The 20,175-nt window shown below is 43.7% G+C and overlaps 1 protein-coding gene across 4 annotated transcripts in view; it reads right to left on the reverse strand.

Annotated features, from left to right (window-relative positions):
• The window catches only part of PHF21B (PHD finger protein 21B), a 122,554-nt gene that overhangs the window by 13,033 nt on the left and 89,346 nt on the right, over nucleotides 1-20,175 (reverse strand). For 3 of the 4 annotated variants that reach the window (XM_056517435.1, XM_056517437.1, XM_056517438.1), the window contains exons 4-8: nucleotides 19,415-19,759; nucleotides 18,716-18,838; nucleotides 18,062-18,113; nucleotides 14,231-14,307; nucleotides 11,626-11,677 (exon numbers count right to left, since the gene is read on the reverse strand). In XM_056517435.1, coding sequence (XP_056373410.1) covers nucleotides 11,626-11,677; nucleotides 14,231-14,307; nucleotides 18,062-18,113; nucleotides 18,716-18,838; nucleotides 19,415-19,759 — 649 coding nt within the window. The remainder of the gene's footprint in view (nucleotides 1-11,625; nucleotides 11,678-14,230; nucleotides 14,308-18,061; nucleotides 18,114-18,715; nucleotides 18,839-19,414; nucleotides 19,760-20,175) is intronic. The other variant, XM_056517436.1, reaches the window with a different exon arrangement.

Raw genomic sequence — 20,175 nt, forward strand, 5'->3', positions numbered from 1 at the left:
ACTTGCATTAAGGGGGCATGGTCATGACGTCACGAGCCTCTGGCACTCCGGCACTGCACCCCACGCTCTAAACGAATGCTGGGTGCAGCAGGGAGATCGCGGGGGTTCCCCACGGCAGGACCCCTGCAATGGGATAAGATGTCTAGAGGTGGAGTACTCCTTTATGCTATGTCCACTTTTAGGTCATTTTCTTTCCTTCAGGTTTCTGTTGCTATTGATTGGTCAAGATGTAGTAGGTTTCCTTTATAAGTTATCAGAATTTATCAAGACCTATTAAGATATATTAAAGGAGTACTCAACGTCAGGTAAAAAAAAAATGCTGCATAAGCATAAAGCCTTGCTTACCTGTCTGCCCCAGTTCTGAAATCACCAAAAATCTATTTGTTTTGTGGGCATGTAAGCCTCTCCCCCACAATGGCCTCTTACTAATTCTTGGTTGAGCAGTTGCTCAGTACTACATTTCCCAAAATGCATTGTTCTCCTCAGCTCTTTATCACGGGCGTCCCACCCCCATCTACTCCCCTCTTACAGCAATCCTGTCAGTTGCAGCTCAGAGCTGTTGCAGAACATTTTAGTACACTACAGAATATTGCTCTGCATTCAATAAATCAACTTAATCAATAAGGACCTGCTGCATTAATTCCCTGTTTGCTCCTCTGCCTGTGGCATTGTTCAGCACAAGGCAGCATGCTGTAAGCACAAATCATTCTTTTGTAAATGTCCCAATAAAAAAATTAATGTATATAGGGCAGTGAGATGGTAATGTAGGCTGTAGAGGCTGGTCAGAGGTGAAAACATAACTCAGGGGGTGGGGCTTGAGCTCAGAGACAGCAGAGGATGATGAGTCATCTCCAAAGAGAGGGAAGAACCGGGGAGCTGCTGAGACAATACCAAATTGAAAATTAAAGGGTACCTCTCATCAAAAATTTTTTTGATATATTATAGATTAATGTATGCAGAATAACTTTACAATTGCATGTTATTAAAAAATATGCTTCTTTCTATTTAATTTTCCACTTTGAAGAAATGACCACTAGGGGTCTCCCTACCAGTCCTGGCAGCAAGCTTTTCAGACTCATGCTGGAGTCCTAAACACTACGAGCTGCCAGTCTGCTTTGTTCACAAAGGAGAACACTCAGAGCTGCCAGCCTGCTTTGTTCACAGCCTGTTTGGCTGTGAACAAAGCAGGCTGGCAGCTCTGAGTGTTTAGGACTCCAGCATGAGTCAGAAATGCTTGCTGACAGGACTGATCGGGAAAAATACAATAGAAAAAAGCATATTTTTCATAAACATGCTATTGGAAAGTTATTCAACATTCATTAATCTAAAATATATCAAAAGAGGTACCCTTTAAAGGACTATAAAACTTCCTGTTAAGGGCATTTCAGCAATAATAATGCTGAAGCTGGTACCATTTGTGATAACATTAGTACGTTTTCCCAAATATTATTTACCATATACCCCTTAAAGAATAGGTTTATTGTGGCTCCTCGTGGATGAAAGCAATGATGTATGTGTGATCTGAGACCTCCTGATGTGACCAACAAACATTTTTAGAAGTTGAAATTGTTCAACTTTATCAACTAAAGTCTAAAGTGTTTGGCCACTTTTCATGCCTTGAATGGCAGCACATAGACTCCTTACATGCTCATATTACTCCAAGTAGTGCTACATGTTTCCTCCTGGAGGCCGCTCATTCCACCCTAAGGAAGAATAACTTCCCCATAGGAAACCCGTTGGGAAATGCCACAGTTTCTTGGGCCTCTATATAAAATGTTGTAAGGGCCGGTATATATCTATGCAACCCATCATGGATCTACATGACTTTTTGTTTCTAGGCTTTTAGTTAACATGTAAACAATTGCCCTTTGAGGTGTACGTAACCCTCTGAGGGTTGTTTTTTGTCTTTAAAGAGCAAAGGAACCAAAAAAGTTCTATGGTGCAAATTAAGTGTCCAAGAATTGACATAGCCAAGGGAAATAAGTGGCTGCTAGTCATGGTATACAGAATATGTGTCAGTATATATGTTGCAAAACAACAATTTGCTTAATTCAACCTCTTGCGACAGTAGTCATTGGAAGAGAGTCTGTCTGCCCCTATAGAATCTAATTCATATCTACTATTGGGGCCACCTTGTGGCCACCTTAAAGGTCCATTAATAATATAGGGTCACCTAGTATTGATCCATTAAAGAAATTGTTCCATAACACCTAATGTATGGATTAAAAAATGTCCGTGCATGGGTTCAATTCCATCTTCATCTCGGATAAATGATATTGTTACGCCGAGCGCTCCGGGTCCCCGCTCCTCCCCGGAGCGCTCGCTTCACTCTCCCCGCTGCAGCGCTCCGGTCAGATCCACTGACCCGGGGCGCTGCGATTCCGCTGCCAGCCGGGATGCGATTCGCGATGCGGGTAGCGCCCGCTCGCGATGCGCACCCCGGCTCCCGTACCTGACTCGCTCTCCCTCGGTCCTGTCCCGGCGCGCGCGGCCCCGCTCCCTAGGGCGCGCGCGCGCCGGGTCTTTGCGATTTAAAGGGCCACTGCGCCGCTGATTGGCGCAGTGATTCCAATTAGTGTCTTCACCTGTGCACTTCCCTATATCACCTCACTTCCCCTGCACTTCCTTGCCGGATCTTGTTGCCATTGTGCCAGTGAAAGCGTTTCCTTGTGTGTTCCTAGCCTGTGTTCCAGACCTCCTGCCGTTGCCCCTGACTACGATCCTTGCTGCCTGCCCCGACCTTCTGCTACGTCCGACCTTGCTTCTGTCTACTCCCTTGTACCGCGCCTATCTTCAGCAGCCAGAGAGGTGAGCCGTTGCTAGTGGATACGACCTGGTCACTACCGCCGCAGCAAGACCATCCCGCTTTGCGGCGGGCTCTGGTGAAAACCAGTAGTGACTTAGAACCGATCCACTAGCACGGTCCACGCCAATCCCTCTCTGGCACAGAGGATCCACTACCTGCCAGCCGGCATCGTGACAGTAGATCCGGCCATGGATCCCGCTGAAGTTCCTCTGCCAGTTGTCGCTGACCTTACCACGGTGGTCGCCCAGCAGTCACAACAGATAGCGCAACAAGGCCAACAGCTGTCTCAACTGACCGTTATGCTACAGCAGTTACTACCACAGCTTCAGCAGTCATCTCCTCCACCGGCTCCTGCACCTCCTCCGCAGCGAGTGGCCGCTCCTGGTCTACGCCTATCCTTGCCGGATAAATTTGATGGGGACTCTAAGTTTTGCCGTGGCTTTCTTTCCCAATGTTCCCTGCATCTGGAGATGATGTCGGACCTGTTTCCCACTGAAAGGTCTAAGGTGGCTTTCGTAGTCAGCCTTCTGTCTGGAAAAGCCCTGTCTTGGGCCACACCGCTCTGGGACCGCAATGACCCCGTCACTGCCTCTGTACACTCCTTCTTCTCGGAAATCCGAAGTGTCTTTGAGGAACCTGCCCGAGCCTCTTCTGCTGAGACTGCCCTGTTGAACCTGGTCCAGGGTAATTCTTCCGTTGGCGAGTATGCCGTACAATTCCGTACTCTTGCTTCAGAATTATCCTGGAATAATGAGGCCCTCTGCGCGACCTTTAAAAAAGGCCTATCCAGCAACATTAAAGATGTTCTGGCCGCACGAGAAATTCCTGCTAATCTACATGAACTTATTCACCTAGCCACTCGCATTGACATGCGTTTTTCCGAAAGGCGTCAGGAACTCCGCCAAGATATGGACTCTGTTCGCACGAGGCGTTTCTTCTCCTCGGCTCCTCTCTCCTCTGGTCCCCTGCAATCTGTTCCTGTGCCTCCCGCCGTGGAGGCTATGCAGGTCGACCGGTCTCGCCTGACACCTCAAGAGAGGACACGACGCCGTATGGAGAACCTCTGCCTGTACTGTGCTAGTACCGAACACTTCCTGAGGGATTGTCCTATCCGTCCTCCCCGCCTGGAAAGACGTACGCTGACTCCGCACAAAGGTGAGACAGTCCTTGATGTCTACTCTGCTTCTCCACGTCTTACTGTGCCTGTGCGGATGTCTGCCTCTGCCTTCTCCTTCTCTACTGTGGCCTTCTTGGACTCTGGATCTGCAGGAAATTTTATTTTGGCCTCTCTCGTCAACAAGTTCAACATCCCAGTGACCAGTCTCGCCAGACCCCTTTACATCAATTGTGTAAACAATGAAAGATTGGACTGTACCATACGTTTCCGCACGGAGCCCCTTCTTATGAGCATCGGATCTCATCACGAGAGGATTGAACTTTTGGTCCTCCCCAATTGCACCTCGGAAATTCTCCTTGGACTTCCCTGGCTTCAACTTCATTCCCCAACCCTGGATTGGTCCACTGGGGAGATCAAGAGTTGGGGGCCCTCTTGTTCCAAGAACTGTCTAAAACCGGTTCCCAGTAACCCTTGCCGTAACTCTGTGGTTCCTCCAGTAACCGGTCTCCCTAAGGCCTATATGGACTTCGCGGATGTTTTCTGCAAAAAACAAGCTGAGACTCTACCTCCTCACAGGCCTTATGATTGTCCTATCGACCTCCTCCCGGGCACTACTCCACCCCGGGGCAGAATTTATCCTCTCTCTGCCCCAGAGACTCTTGCCATGTCTGAATACGTCCAGGAGAATCTAAAAAAGGGCTTTATCCGTAAATCCTCCTCTCCTGCCGGAGCCGGATTTTTCTTTGTGTCCAAAAAAGATGGCTCCCTACGTCCTTGCATTGACTACCGCGGTCTTAATAAAATCACGGTTAAGAACCGCTACCCCTTACCCCTCATCTCTGAACTCTTTGATCGCCTCCAAGGTGCCCACATCTTTACTAAATTGGACTTAAGAGGCGCCTATAACCTCATCCGCATCAGAGAGGGGGATGAGTGGAAAACGGCATTTAACACCAGAGATGGACACTTTGAGTATCTGGTCATGCCCTTTGGCCTGTGCAACGCCCCTGCCGTCTTCCAAGACTTTGTTAATGAAATTTTTCGTGATCTGTTATACTCCTGTGTTGTTGTATATCTGGACGATATCCTAATTTTTTCTGCCAATCTAGAAGAACACCGCCAGCATGTCCGTATGGTTCTTCAGAGACTTCGTGACAATCAACTCTATGCCAAAATTGAGAAATGTCTGTTTGAATGCCAATCTCTTCCTTTTCTAGGATATTTGGTCTCTGGCCAGGGACTACAGATGGATCCAGACAAACTCTCTGCCGTCTTAGATTGGCCACGCCCCTCCGGACTCCGTGCTATCCAACGCTTTTTGGGGTTCGCCAATTATTACAGGCAATTTATTCCACATTTTTCTACCGTTGTGGCTCCTATCGTGGCTTTAACCAAAAAAAATGCTGATCCCAAGTCTTGGCCTCCTCAAGCAGAAGACGCCTTTAAACGACTCAAGTCTGCCTTTTCTTCGGCTCCCGTGCTCTCCAGACCTGACCCTTCCAAACCCTTCCTATTGGAGGTTGATGCCTCCTCAGTGGGAGCTGGAGCTGTTCTTCTACAAAAAAATTCTTCCGGGCATGCTGTCACTTGTGGTTTTTTCTCTAGGACCTTCTCTCCAGCGGAGAGGAACTACTCCATCGGGGATCGAGAGCTTCTAGCCATTAAATTAGCACTTGAGGAATGGAGGCATCTGCTGGAGGGATCAAGTTTTCCTGTTATTATCTACACCGACCACAAGAACCTCTCCTACCTCCAGTCTGCCCAACGGCTGAATCCTCGCCAGGCCCGGTGGTCTCTGTTCTTTGCCCGATTTAATTTTGAGATTCACTTTCGTCCTGCCGATAAGAACATTAGGGCCGATGCTCTCTCTCGTTCCTCGGATGCCTCAGAAGTTGAACTCTCTCCGCAACACATCATTCCACCTGACTGCCTGATCTCCACTTCTCCTGCCTCCATCAGGCAAACTCCTCCAGGAAAGACCTTTGTTTCTCCACGCCAACGCCTCGGAATCCTCAAATGGGGTCACTCCTCCCATCTCGCAGGTCATACGGGCATCAAGAAATCTGTGCAACTCATCTCCCGCTTCTATTGGTGGCCGACTCTGGAGACGGATGTTGTGGACTTTGTGCGAGCCTGCACTATCTGTGCCCGGGATAAGACTCCTCGCCAGAAGCCCGCTGGTTTTCTTCATCCCCTGCCTGTCCCCGAACAGCCTTGGTCTCTGATTGGTATGGATTTTATTACTGATTTACCCCCTTCCCGTGGCAACACTGTTATTTGGGTGGTCGTTGATCGATTCTCCAAAATGGCACATTTCATCCCTCTTCCTGGTCTTCCTTCTGCGCCTCAGTTGGCTAAACAATTTTTTGTACACATTTTTCGTCTTCACGGGTTGCCTACGCAGATTGTCTCGGATAGAGGCGTCCAATTCGTGTCTAAATTCTGGAGGGCTCTCTGTAAACAACTCAAGATTAAATTAAATTTTTCTTCTGCATATCATCCCCAGTCCAATGGACAAGTAGAAAGAATTAACCAGATCTTGGGTGATTATTTGCGACATTTTGTTTCCTCCCGCCAGGATGACTGGGCAGATCTCCTTCCATGGGCCGAATTCTCGTATAACTTCAGGGTCTCTGAATCTTCCTCCAAATCCCCATTTTTCGTGGTGTACGGCCGTCACCCTCTTCCCCCCCTCCCTACCCCCTTGCCCTCTGGTCTGCCCGCTGTGGATGAAATTTCTCGTGACCTTTCCATCATATGGAGAGAGACCCAAAATTCTCTCTTACAGGCTTCATCACGCATGAAGAAGTTCGCGGATAAGAAAAGAAGAGCTCCTCCCGTTTTTTCCCCTGGAGACAAGGTATGGCTCTCCGCTAAATATGTCCGCTTCCGTGTCCCTAGCTACAAGTTGGGACCACGCTATCTTGGTCCTTTCAAAATTTTGTGTCAAATTAATCCTGTCTCTTATAAACTTCTTCTTCCTCCTTCTCTTCGTATCCCTAATGCCTTTCACGTCTCTCTTCTCAAACCACTCATCCTCAACCGTTTTTCTCCCAAATCTGTTCCTCCCACTCCTGTTTCCGGCTCCTCGGACATCTTCTCTGTCAAAGAGATCTTAGCTTCCAAAAAGGTCAGAGGGAAAACTTTTTTTTTAGTGGACTGGGAGGGTTGTGGTCCTGAAGAGAGATCCTGGGAACCTGAGGACAACATCCTAGACAAAAGTCTGCTCCTCAGGTTCTCAGGCTCTAAGAAGAGGGGGAGACCCAAGGGGGGGGGTACTGTTACGCCGAGCGCTCCGGGTCCCCGCTCCTCCCCGGAGCTTCACTCTCCCCGCTGCAGCGCTCCGGTCAGATCCACTGACCCGGGGCGCTGCGATTCCGCTGCCAGCCGGGATGCGATTCGCGATGCGGGTAGCGCCCGCTCGCGATGCGCACCCCGGCTCCCGTACCTGACTCGCTCTCCCTCGGTCCTGTCCCGGCGCGCGCGGCCCCGCTCCCTAGGGCGCGCGCGCGCCGGGTCTTTGCGATTTAAAGGGCCACTGCGCCGCTGATTGGCGCAGTGATTCCAATTAGTGTCTTCACCTGTGCACTTCCCTATATCACCTCACTTCCCCTGCACTTCCTTGCCGGATCTTGTTGCCATTGTGCCAGTGAAAGCGTTTCCTTGTGTGTTCCTAGCCTGTGTTCCAGACCTCCTGCCGTTGCCCCTGACTACGATCCTTGCTGCCTGCCCCGACCTTCTGCTACGTCCGACCTTGCTTCTGTCTACTCCCTTGTACCGCGCCTATCTTCAGCAGCCAGAGAGGTGAGCCGTTGCTAGTGGATACGACCTGGTCACTACCGCCGCAGCAAGACCATCCCGCTTTGCGGCGGGCTCTGGTGAAAACCAGTAGTGACTTAGAACCGATCCACTAGCACGGTCCACGCCAATCCCTCTCTGGCACAGAGGATCCACTACCTGCCAGCCGGCATCGTGACAGATATTATGACCATTCATCACTGATGTTTTGCTCCTTTGGACAGGCAATTATTATAGAAGAAGCAATTTCATTGATGTTCCTCAAGTGCTATCTGAACCCGTATAGATAGAATAAAGGTTCTGTTTGTAAACCAATTTTTGGCACAGTGTGTGCTAGTAAGTACTGTGTACTGGGCAATACTCTATAGGACTGTGCAAGGTCGACCTACCGATCGCGCGGGGTGTTGACTTTCTATGACATTCAGCCGGTAATATAAATTACCTGAAAATATCCTATTTTCTGATTAGTAACTAATCAATTTGCTCACGGAAGCGCCGGAGGCCCCATTAATCATGGATCTAAATCCTGAGATGAGGCTCCTAATAACTCCAGGATATTAGTTAATAAAACCCAATAGACTGTTTTATGTTGGATAGGAAAATAGTGATGAGATCTGTCATCCAAATAGAGAGATGATAGAAGATCTTCAAAGTGTTTAGAGAATAACAGAGGGCCCGATACAGCCAGAGAAGCCGCATTTTAGCAGTAAAATACAGCCCTAAAGGAATGCTCCGACCGTATCATGGTACAAAGAATAAAGACTGTTCATCGGGAAGGTTGAGAGTGGCTGTAATTGTTTTGTGTTCCTTCTTAAAGGGGTCCTCTGCTTTACAATTTTGCAAGAATTAGTTCACCGATGATCAGCGGTTAGTGTTCTAGGCTCCTGCAGTGCCTCCAGAGGTAAAAAGAAGGTATTACACTGATTTATTTGAAATCAATGATGTGTTGCGTCTACAGCATAATCGCTGACTATGATATGCACTGGTCATCACATGGCACTGACGGCAAAAGCCCCAATCTAGTTTTTCCATTGTAGATTATATCAGTATATTTATTATGATCAGATGCCAAAGCATGCCGTCAAGCCTACAAAGGTTCGGCGCATCCCTATCCGCTCCCCTTCTCAAGTGGCCCATATTAAAACATATTTGTAAAATATTTCTATAAAAAAAATCTTAATCCTTCCAGTACTTATTAACTGATATTTGCTCCACAGGAAGTTCTTTTCCTTTTTTTATTTATTTTCTGTCTGACCACATTGCTCTCTGCTGACACCTCTGTCCATTATAGGAACTGTTCAGAGTAGGAGCAAATCCCCATAGCAAACCTATCCTGCTCTGGACAGTTCCTAAAATGAAAAGAGGTGTCAGCAGAGAGCACTGTGGTCAGACAGAAAGGAGATTCAAAAAGGAAAGAACTTCCTGTGGAGAATATAGCAGCTAATAAGTATTGGAAGGATTAATATTTCTTAATAGAAGTGATTTACAAATATGTTTAACTTTCTGGCACCGGTTGATTAAAAAAAATGTTTTCCAGTGGAGTACCCCTTTAACACATTTTTGAGGGCCAAAGGAATAATACATATATACTTCCACTACCTCTTTGTCTCTTTCTGCCCCCTTTGCTCCATCACCCACCATCCTATTCTCTTATTTTCCCACAATTTTAGTTGAATATATATATATATATATATATATATATATATATATATATATATATACACACACAGTATGGAATAATCCGAGTCCAATTACTTCTTTTCTTTTTATTCCAGCCCGTCACAGCTCTGCTCCGCTCCCCCGTTCTCCTGCACAGTGTGCCAGGCAAGAAGCTTGTGGCGGGCCGGATGTGGTCCGCAGGTTGTTGTTTGAAGACCCCGATCTAGAGGCCCAAACTACCATTCTTAGAGCCATTGTATAGAAAATATATAATGGGCAAGCATGGTCCTTTTATTTTTTAGTGTTGCTCGCGAATATTCACAATTCGAATTTTATTCGCGAATATCGCATATTCGCGAATTTGCGAATATTCGCGAATATAGCGCTATATATTCTTAATTACGAATATTCATTTAAAAAAAAAAAATTTCCCAGTACACATCACAGTGATCATCCATCTCTGCTTCCAGCTTGTGTGGTGTAAAGAAGGCTCTAATACTACTGTGTGAGACCGGTGTGTGAATTTTCGCATGTCCTAATTTTTGGATATGCAAATTTTCGCACGCGTGAATATTCGCATATGTGAACATAAAATAATATTACGGATATGCGAATATGACGAATATTCGTCCATATACTCGTGAATATTCGCGAATTCGAATATGGCCTATGCCGCTCAACACTATTTATTTGTGTAATTTATAGTTGCAATGCGAATTTTATTCGCGAATATCGCATATTGGCGAATTCGCGAATATAGCACTATATATTCGTAATTACGAATATTCGTTTTTTTTTTTTTGTTTTTTTTTCCACAGTACACATCACAGTAATCATCCCTCTCTGCTTCCAGCTTGTGTGGTGTAGAGAATAGTGTTGAGCGGCATAGGCCATATTCGAATTCGCGAATATATGGGTGAATGGGGAAAAAAATAAAAATTCGCAAATGCGAAAATTATATACAAAATTGCTGTGAGTATATTCGCATATGCGAAAATTAGCCTATACATATATTCGTATATGCGAGTCTCACATAGTAGTATTAGAGCCTTCTTTACTAGTGTTGTTCGCGAATATTTCGTAATGCGCATTTTATTCGCGAATACGCGAGTGTGTGATATTCGCGAATAAAAGTCGCATTGTGAACATTCGCGAACAACACTAGTAAAGAAAAGGCTCTAATACTACTGTGGGAAACTGGTGTGCGAATGTTCGCATATACGAAAATATACCTATGGAAATTTTCGTATATGCGAATGTTCTCTTTAAATTTTACTGTATGCGAATTTTCGCATATGGTAATTTTTACATACGCGAATCTTTCCATCCGGTCATATATTCGCGAATACTCGCGAATTCGAATATGACCTATGCCGCTCAACAAGGCTCCAATATTACTGTGAGACTGAGGTGCGAATTTTCGTGGATGCAAAAATTCGCATATGCTAATATTCGCATTTTCGCTTATGTACATTTATGTCTATGGTAATTTTCACATTTTTTTTTTTCGTATATGAGAATGTTCGCACACGCGAAAATAAAATGGGAATATTACGAATATGCGAATTTAGCGAATATATTACGAATATTCGTCCATATATTCGCGAATATTTGCAAATTCGAATATGGCCTATGCAGCTCAACACTACTTAAAAGGGATATTTCGGTTTTGTACATCTTATCCCCTATCCAAAGGACAGGGGATAAGATGTATGATCGTAGGGGTCCTGCCGCTGGGATCCCCGTGATCTCAGTGCAGCCCCCAACAGTTGGTGCCGGGCGCTACTTCCGAGGCCAAGACGTGACGTCCCCTCCATTCATGTCTATGGGAGGGGGCGTGACGGCCGTCACGCCCTCTCCCATAGACATGAATGGAGGGGGTTTAGTGTGACATCAAGAGGGGGGTGGCCGTGACATCACGTCTGGGCCTCGGAGGCAGCACCCACACCAGTGAAGGCACAGAATGCCGGGCGCTGCACCAAGATTGCGGGGGTCCAATCGGTGGGACCCCTGCCATCATGGATAGGGGATAAGATTATGAAGCCAGAATGCCCCTTTAACTCGACCCTGTCTATAGGGCAGTATTGTGATTTGTATGGTATGGGAACATTTATGCCTGGGACACTATGACTGGAATTTATACCCTGATACACGACACACAAGAAAACAAAAACTGTAAATATGATTGCGCCAACTGCACACAGTTTCAAAGTACATATGGTAGGTGGCAGAGTTGGCAACTTACCTTTCCCTGATAAGAACGGGTTACTCAAATAGTTTGAAGCAAGGCGTTTCCGCTGAAGACACAATAAGAACGCCATGAGACACAGAGACATAGACATCTGGCATTTCACTCAATAACTAATATTCACAGATACATCGACTGTTCAGCACAAATATCTAAGGAAAATCTCAGCAAATTGGAAATCTGTACTGTACAAGAGCAAATTCTTTTTTAGGTTTTTCAAAAATCCTTTAAAAAGGTTATACAGGATTAGAAGAACTTTGCTGGTTTCCTCTAAAACCACTGCCATTCTGTTCTCAGGTTGTGTATGGTATTGCAGTTTGATTCTATTGAAGTGAATGAATTTGAGCTGTAATTCCACTCACAACCTGAAAACAGGAGTGGCGCTGTTTCTGGAGGAAAGTAGCTATTTTTTCCTCTAGATAACCATTGTATAATTTTATACTTGTTGGCCTCTCTTACATACAATTTGACAGTATGTGAACATGCTGTAGATACGCTCCAGGTTTTGCTAGTTTACATCATTAGGGAAAATAGCAAAAAAAAATCTGCAATGTATCCACCACGTGTCACCACACAATAAAACCTTTTTTTTTCATTTTTTTATCCAGTACATATTACGATGAAAAAAATACACTAAAGACTAAATAAAAAATCGTTGTATGTAAACAAATCCTAAAACAAAGTTCACAAACCGTATAATCAGCCATAAATGGCAAAAAAAAACTGCACTTGTTTTATATATATATATATATATATATATATATATATATATATATATATAGTCGTAATAATATGCAGCACACCGGAATCTGATGCAAAGTGCTTTATTCCATGTAGTACAAAAGCGACGTTTCGCCGGCCTCACGCCAGCATTCTCAAGAATTCTTGAGAATGCTGGCGTGAGGGCGGCGAAACGTCGCTTTTGTACTACATGGAATAAAGCACTTTGCATCAGATTCCGGTGTGCTGCATATTATTACGACTATTACCAAGGAACCAGAGGACCGTGGCTCCAGCATGCGTGCACCCTGCCTACAGACCCTCATCTTTCTTGATGTGCTGCTTATTTTTGGATTTTATATATGTATATATATATATATATATATATATATATATATATATAAAATCCAAAAATAAGCAGCACATCAAGAAAGATGAAGGTCTGTAGGCGGGGTGCATGCATGCTGGAGCCACGGTCCTCTGGTTCCTTAGTAATAACAGTAGTAACATGTAGCACACCAAAATGTCATGCAAAGTGCTTTATTCCATGTGGTACAAAAGCGACGTTTCGCCGGCCTCACGCTGGCGTGAGGCCGGCGAAACGTTGCTTTTGTACCACATGGAATAAAGCACTTTGCATTACATTTCGGTGTGCTGCATATCACTACTATATATATATATATATATATATATATATGTATATATATACATTTTTTTTTTTCTTTAAGTCGAAAAAACTTTGCCAAGCAAACAAAATGACTTTTTTATGTGCTTGAACATGGCCTAAGGATACATGCACATGTGCACTTTAATCTAAGAATCTTTTTAGTAATTAAAAAAAAAATAATAATCTTTACAGAGGAGTTATTATTTTGACATACAAACCTAAAAAACAGGCACAACATTTTTCAGTAATTTATAAAAGGTATAGAATAAAGGTATAGAAAAATAAGCATAATAGATTTATAACATTTTTTTTTTAATTTTCTTTTATTTACTTTTATTTGTCAGAATAGATGTCAGGAATATTGAATAAAAAATATAAAAATACTAGCCAAAAATATTGAAATCCGATGGAGAAAAAAAAATAAAAATAAAAAATAATTATATATATATATATATATATATATATATATATATATATATATATATATATATAAACATATATATATATATATATATATATATATATATATATATATATATATATATATATATTGGAAACTAAAATGTAAATTTTTGGTAAGAAAAAAAAAAGGATAATGGACTTGGTAGAAGAATTCCAATGTTACAGCGTTGGAGCTCAGTCTATATCTACAGACTATAATGAAATAATCTGTATTTCCTCTGTAATATCTCTGTCCCCCCCTTCGCTTGTTGTCGGCTCAGCACTTCTCGCTGCTTACTCATCAATGATTTTATGGTTTTTTTAGCGCGCGCAACTTTTGATCCTCAATCCCTTCTGATAGAAAAATGTTCAATCTGATTATTCAGCGTTTCGAGGGGGTAGAATTGCTGCGCACGGTAATCTTTCTAGTACTGAATATAAACTACGCTGAACATTATACATCATCGCTGACTGTCACAAAACACAAAGCAATTACGCTGGCTTCCATTCATTCACCAATTTATTTTCCGAATGTCAAAAGTCTGTGCCTCCCCCCTCCCCCTCCCCCTTCTCCTTCCCCACTGTTTTGGGGATGTAAATATGCATGAGGTGATCATACAATTCATTCTGGTTTTACCTTCCCCTCCCCATCCCGTCATACATGACAAAAATCTCAGTAAATAATACAATCCCTTATTTGCCCCTGAGTCAACTGGGACTTCCGAAACTCGTAAAGTTTTTATTATTTTAAAGTGGTAGCGGGGAGGGTCATACCTCTGGTTCCAGGAGGCTGCTGTATGCTGGATTGGCCGTACTTCTTCTTTTCCTCTCATGACGTTTGCTTTGGATCTCTGTAACCGTGGAAACACATTTACATTAGTATTCCCTTTAAGAAGTCAAGGGCAGGGATGAATGTTACACTTGTTTGTAATGAATGCGATGCTTTGAGCGAAAAGAAAGCGAAACCCCTTGGATTGGGCCAGGACTCATTCTATTGAAAAAAAGTAGTAGAAGAGGTTGAAAAAAAAAAGTAGAAGAGGTCGCCTATGGAAAAGAAAACTGCTTAGAATACCCATAAGCAAATAAATATATTGAAAAAACTAATGGAATGAAAAAATATTCAACATGTGAAAAGTATGCTTGTGTTCTCAAAGGGGCGTAGTACAAGGACGCGTTTCGGCATGGGAGCCTTCCTCAGCTGTCTGCCTAGGCAGACAGCTGAGGAAGGCTCCCACGCCGAAACGCGTCCTTGTACTACACTATGGCATAATAAATCTTCACTGTGCATTACTGGTGAGTGCTGGGTATCACCTTTCTTCGACCTGTGACCTTTATCTTATGGCCTCCCAACTTTTCCCAGATGGTAGATGTTGACGAAGAGAAGGATCTCCAAAAGAACAAAAGAATCTGGCAATTAAAATCCAAATGCCTTATCTTTCTCTCCCTTGATATCTGCCATCAGGGAAGAGTTGGAGGTCCACCAGATGGTAGGCCCATTCCTGTCAAAATTGGTGGGCTCAGCCATCACTTATCTAAAGTGTACGCCATCTTTATGTATCAAAGATGGTACTGCTGTCTGGGACCCTGGAAAATATGGATAAATAAGGGGCCAATATCTTCCTGTCTGTTGCCACCAGCTATCCATTATTCACTTTGCTTTGAGAAGACCACCCATTATCCAGTATTGGCACTATCATTAAAACTAATTTTTGCTATTGCACTCCTTATGGTAAATAAAAAAAATATTTCTAATGTACTTTGTTTAAAAAATTGAAGTTTTCCAAGTTTTTTTTGGTGTTTAAAAAAGCTGCCACTAGGTGTCTCCTTACTTGTCCAGAGCACATTTACCCCCATCTCTTGCACAGTCTTTGGACTCCTGTTGGCCTGGCAGAAGTAAAAAATCAGCAAATGCAGTCTGGAGTGCTGAGGGGAGGGAGGGGGGGGGTGCAGCCTTATCCAATCATAGCTCATCTCACACTGCTCTGGGCTGTGTATAGCAGTAAGGGAGGAAGTTCTCCCTTGTATGGCTTCAGATGATGTCACGCCTGATGGGTAACGCCCCTTCACAGTCTGTGAATCTAAATGAGACTGAGCAGAAAATACAGAGCAATATCAAGGTAGAAAACAAAAAAATATATAAAAATAAAGGCAGGGGGTGGTTTGTCATGATGGGGGCAGTGAACTGGGAGGATTATAAAATTTTACCAGATCATGAGAGGTACTATTTAACAATTCAACTATGGACCTGATGAAGAGGAGAGTGGTGTCCTCGAAACGTGTTGTCTGTTATTTATTGAAGCCAATCTTTTTCGCTATTGGTTCCTTGCTCACAGTGGGTGCTGGACAATTTAAGTATGTGCCACAAGAACCTCCATTTTTCCCAGATTACAGTCCTTCTTTCCTTGAAGAAAGATACCAATGCCACTAGAGTGCTTTGGTAGGTGAATGCGGCAGTCCTAAGATATTGGATTGTTTCATGGTCTACAGTGCCCAGAACCGTACCTAGTAAGGTGAGGGTGCCTTCATCACTTTAGCAGCTCGCCCAATTGTCATTGGTACCAGCTTATGGTGCTCCTCTGCTGTTCTTCTTTTCTTTGTAAGTTTGAACAATTGAGAATGCTCATCAAGCCATTGACATCAATATCCATAGTTTCTGTGACTGCACCCAAAAAATCTATACCCAAAACAAAGAAATTTAGAATACCCCTCCCCTTCGCCACCAATACTGTTTCCTTCTTAGGCCTCCTTTCCATATGTGCGCCTTCAGTTTTTTTTTCCCTCCGGCGCTGCCGGAGGGAAAAATAAACTGATGACGCACATATGGAATATGAAGCCAGAACTGATCCCATTCATATCAATGGGACTGTTCCCAATCATCCGGCGTTTAAAGGGGTATTCCAGGAAAAAACTTTTTTTTATATATCAACTGGCTCCAGAAAGTTAAACAGATTTGTAAATTACTTCTATTAAAAAATCTTAATCCTTTCAGTACTTATGAGCTTCTGAAGTTAAGGTTGTTCTTTTCTGTCTAAATCCTCTCTGATGACACCTGTCTCGGGAAACACCCAGTTTAGAAGTAAATCCCCATAGCAAACCTCTTCTAAACTGGGCGTTTCCCGAGGCAGGTGTCATCAGAGAGGATTTAGACAGAAAAGAACAACCTTAACTTCAGAAGCTCATAAGTACTGATTTTTTAATAGAAGTAATTTACAAATCTGTTTAACTTTCTGGAACCAGTTGATATATATAAACAACATTTTTTTTCCTGGAATACTCCTTTCAGTTTGGACCCGGATGATTGAACTCGACAGACAGGGGAACGCATCTTGCTGCCTTGCCCCGTCCGGCGATCACAAACAATGGATGCCGGCTGATGCACAACTGATGCCAACTGATGCATTTCTGGCATCAGTTGGTGCATCAGTTGTGGCAATTTTCAACCAGTTTCGCCGGAGCCGGTCGCCGCATATATTTAACACTAGTCTTATGTGGCAGGAGGGGGGGCATTATGATTGGTGTGTGCCCCCTCCATAATTTCGCCTCTTTTTACATGCTGGTCGCCTGATCCAGTCTCATAATTTTATACATAGTAAATGCAAATAAGTTGAACCATCAGCAAAAAATTCTAAATGAGCAAATGCATCAAACCTATAACAAATGCAGGAAAGGGCTTTATGTATGCGTATACATTATGCTAATGAAATGGAACGTGGTAAAGAGTGTATGATAGCCGGGCCTGGAACATAAGTGATGGGTAAAGTGGGATTTATCTGCTGTACATACTGTAAGTGGCCGTTTGTTAGGAGGAGAACATAGTGGTAAAGAGCTATTAATGGAATAGGTGGATAATTTTTATTGCTATTAGAAAGCAGATGTCACTCCGCAGCTGCCGCGGCAGGGATAGACTAGGGAGTTAATGCCATTTATGGCAGATTAACGCGTTTCAGGGGGTTCTTTTCGTGTTTTCTTTTTAGTTTTGAGGAATAATGTTCTTTGGAAGTGGGTAAAGTCGTCTGTAATGGCTCCCCAGGTGACGATCCTCGCTGTGCCTTGCTCTGTCGGCAGCAGATGGGTAATGGCATTAGCCATTCACAGGTAGCTGCTGCATCTAGATGACTTTTCACTTGTGACTCTCATATGCCAAGTGTCACTAGGTTCCTGATAACGCAAATCTGCTTAGATATACAACGCCGTTGCAAGTGATGGTGCTTAGCCTGGAAAATTTGCCATTCAGGATTTTGGGCAATGATACATCCCATACTGGAAACTGTAGGCACAGAATGGCTCACTCCTTGGACTCCACTCATGTATGGCATAACATTTTTTAAGGTAGAACATGTGCGCCCCCCACAGCACCTAGAGCCCATTGCAACCTTCCTTTTCTTCCATTTGTACAGTCCTAGGTGTTATATGCTCATTCCCACAGTAATATATATATATATATATATATATATATATATATATATATGTCTCCAAACGGTGGATGTCCAGCTGTTGCAAAACTACAACTCCAAGCATGCCCGGACAGCCAACAGCTGGGAGTTGTAGTTTTGCAACAGCTGGAGGTCCACCATTTGGAGACCACTGTCATGATGGATAACTCACCTTCCAGATGTTCTGTTGTAACAAGGCCTAGTGATACCATGAAAGCGATTTTCTGGGGGGAAAGGAGGAAAGGAGAAGTTATCGAAAGACTGACGCTGATGCACATTAAAATAAATAAATTACAAAAATTTAATAAAATGAAAAAGTTGCGATGCTATTTTTGAAAAATAAATCATGTTGGTCTCCCAATTTTTGTGTGATCTTTTCCCCGATGTTTATTTTTAACAGCATACAAAATTAGCGTTGTCTCAGGTTTTCCCAGGTTGCAATGTGGCCCGAGACATTACAGCACTAGTCAGGTGTTGAAAGGAAGCCTGTCTGTGCTCCAATGAGTTGGAGGGAGATCATTCTTCACAGGGCTGCAGTGAATTGTCCCAGGTGTACTTTAATTGGTGGGGCGACTTATGTGTGGGAAGGAGAAAAGTGACCTCACACTTACATGCAAGGGATCCTTGGACTTGTAGTTATAGGGAGGGAACTCCAACAGGAAATAGCCATTTCACAAAATAAAAGCAGCAGTATTATGGGGGACTCAGAAAACTGCCATAAAGCCCCAAGACAAGCATGGGTCCTGTCTATTACTGTCTGGCAGGTAAGTACTAAAATCACCTTATAGTGGATAACTACTTTAACCATTGGGCAACAAAGTCTTACCTCTGGATTTTCCTCCTTTTTCTTTTTGGTAGCTGGGGGTCCCTGAGGAGGTTCTTCACAAGGTTTCTTAATTTCCTTCTTGATCTCTGGTTGGCTCTGAACTTGAGGTTGTATGATGATTACCTAAAAGACACATGATCATTCTTGGTAAGAAATTGGTGTTCTTTGGTCATCAATGTGGAAATATTGGCCTAGACAAAAACTTCTTACTAAAAAAAAAAAGTGATTATTGAGCATGGTAAAGTACTTGGTTACTACCAATGAAGAACTGTCAGATAGAATAGTGATCTCCAGCCAGAATCTGGAAAATGTGGTTTTGCAACTGATGAACCAGAGATTGGAAACTATTGATCTAGACCAACCTCCAATAAAAGGAGTTCACATGGGACAGGTTCCTTATGAAAACCTTATATGTCCCATAGGGTTAGAGAGGGTTGGGCTGCTAACTGGCCAGTGTGGCCTTGTTGGCCTGCCATTTTTTTATTTCTTTTATTCCTGGCCATTCATAAGTTGTCCATAGTCTTAAGTAGACCCAATATAGTCAAAGGTTTACTAGGAGACCAACAATAGTAGCTCATCAATAGGAAACCAAGCTTAGGAACATGACATGGTCGGAAGACATGACATGGTCCTCTGCCTGGAGAGAAAAGGGGGATGTTTCTGGATAATAAAGTTTTTTGAACATTTTTTTAATCTTACCTTGCTGTCGGTGCTGATGAGGAGCGGCTGAACTTTGATGGTGTCATTCACCACAGAAACGTTGCTGGTGTTGATGGGGTTTGCATTGCTTGGTGAGGTGGATATAATGGCGTAGGCCACACCTGCGCTGCTTAGAGGTGAAGAAATCGATGGTTCCGATGAGCTCTGAGATTGGCCGTTGGAAGCCTGGAGGTGGCTGAAGGTGTTGTTGGCAGTGGGGAGGGCTGGGCTGGGGTTCTTGATACTGACCACCGTGGCCTTCTGAAATGTAGGGGGTTGTTTAGAAAGCTGGGCTCTGCAGGGGGTCATGGGAAGGCTTTCTGGGATCAGAGTCTTTGGCCTAACCTGTAAGAAAACACCAAGACACTAGTTTTTAATCATAGGCCTGGAAATGGTCTTGAGGCATAAATCCAAATACAGAAACTTGTTGGAGGGGTTAATGCTATCCAATGTGTATGGTGGCCTCTTCTCCCTACTCAGATCTTACCCAGGAAGAGTATGATAGGGCAGCTGGATCTCAGCATTTTCAACCCCATTGTTTTTAGGTGAGATAAGTTCCTGCTTACGATGTCTGGCAGCAGCTTACCCTCCTTTCAAGCATGTTCAATTTCAATTGCCCAATTCTTTTGTTCTCAGGGACATAATCCACCACCAGAGGTATCTGGCAGCTGCTATTTCCCCCTTTCTCCATTGAGAACACATGCACACTTAGCCAAGCCAGGCATGCATGTGTATATGGAATCTGGAGAGATCACTGATGG

The sequence above is a fragment of the Hyla sarda genome, chromosome 4, assembly GCF_029499605.1.
Source record: "Hyla sarda isolate aHylSar1 chromosome 4, aHylSar1.hap1, whole genome shotgun sequence".
Lineage (NCBI taxonomy): Eukaryota > Metazoa > Chordata > Amphibia > Anura > Hylidae > Hyla > Hyla sarda.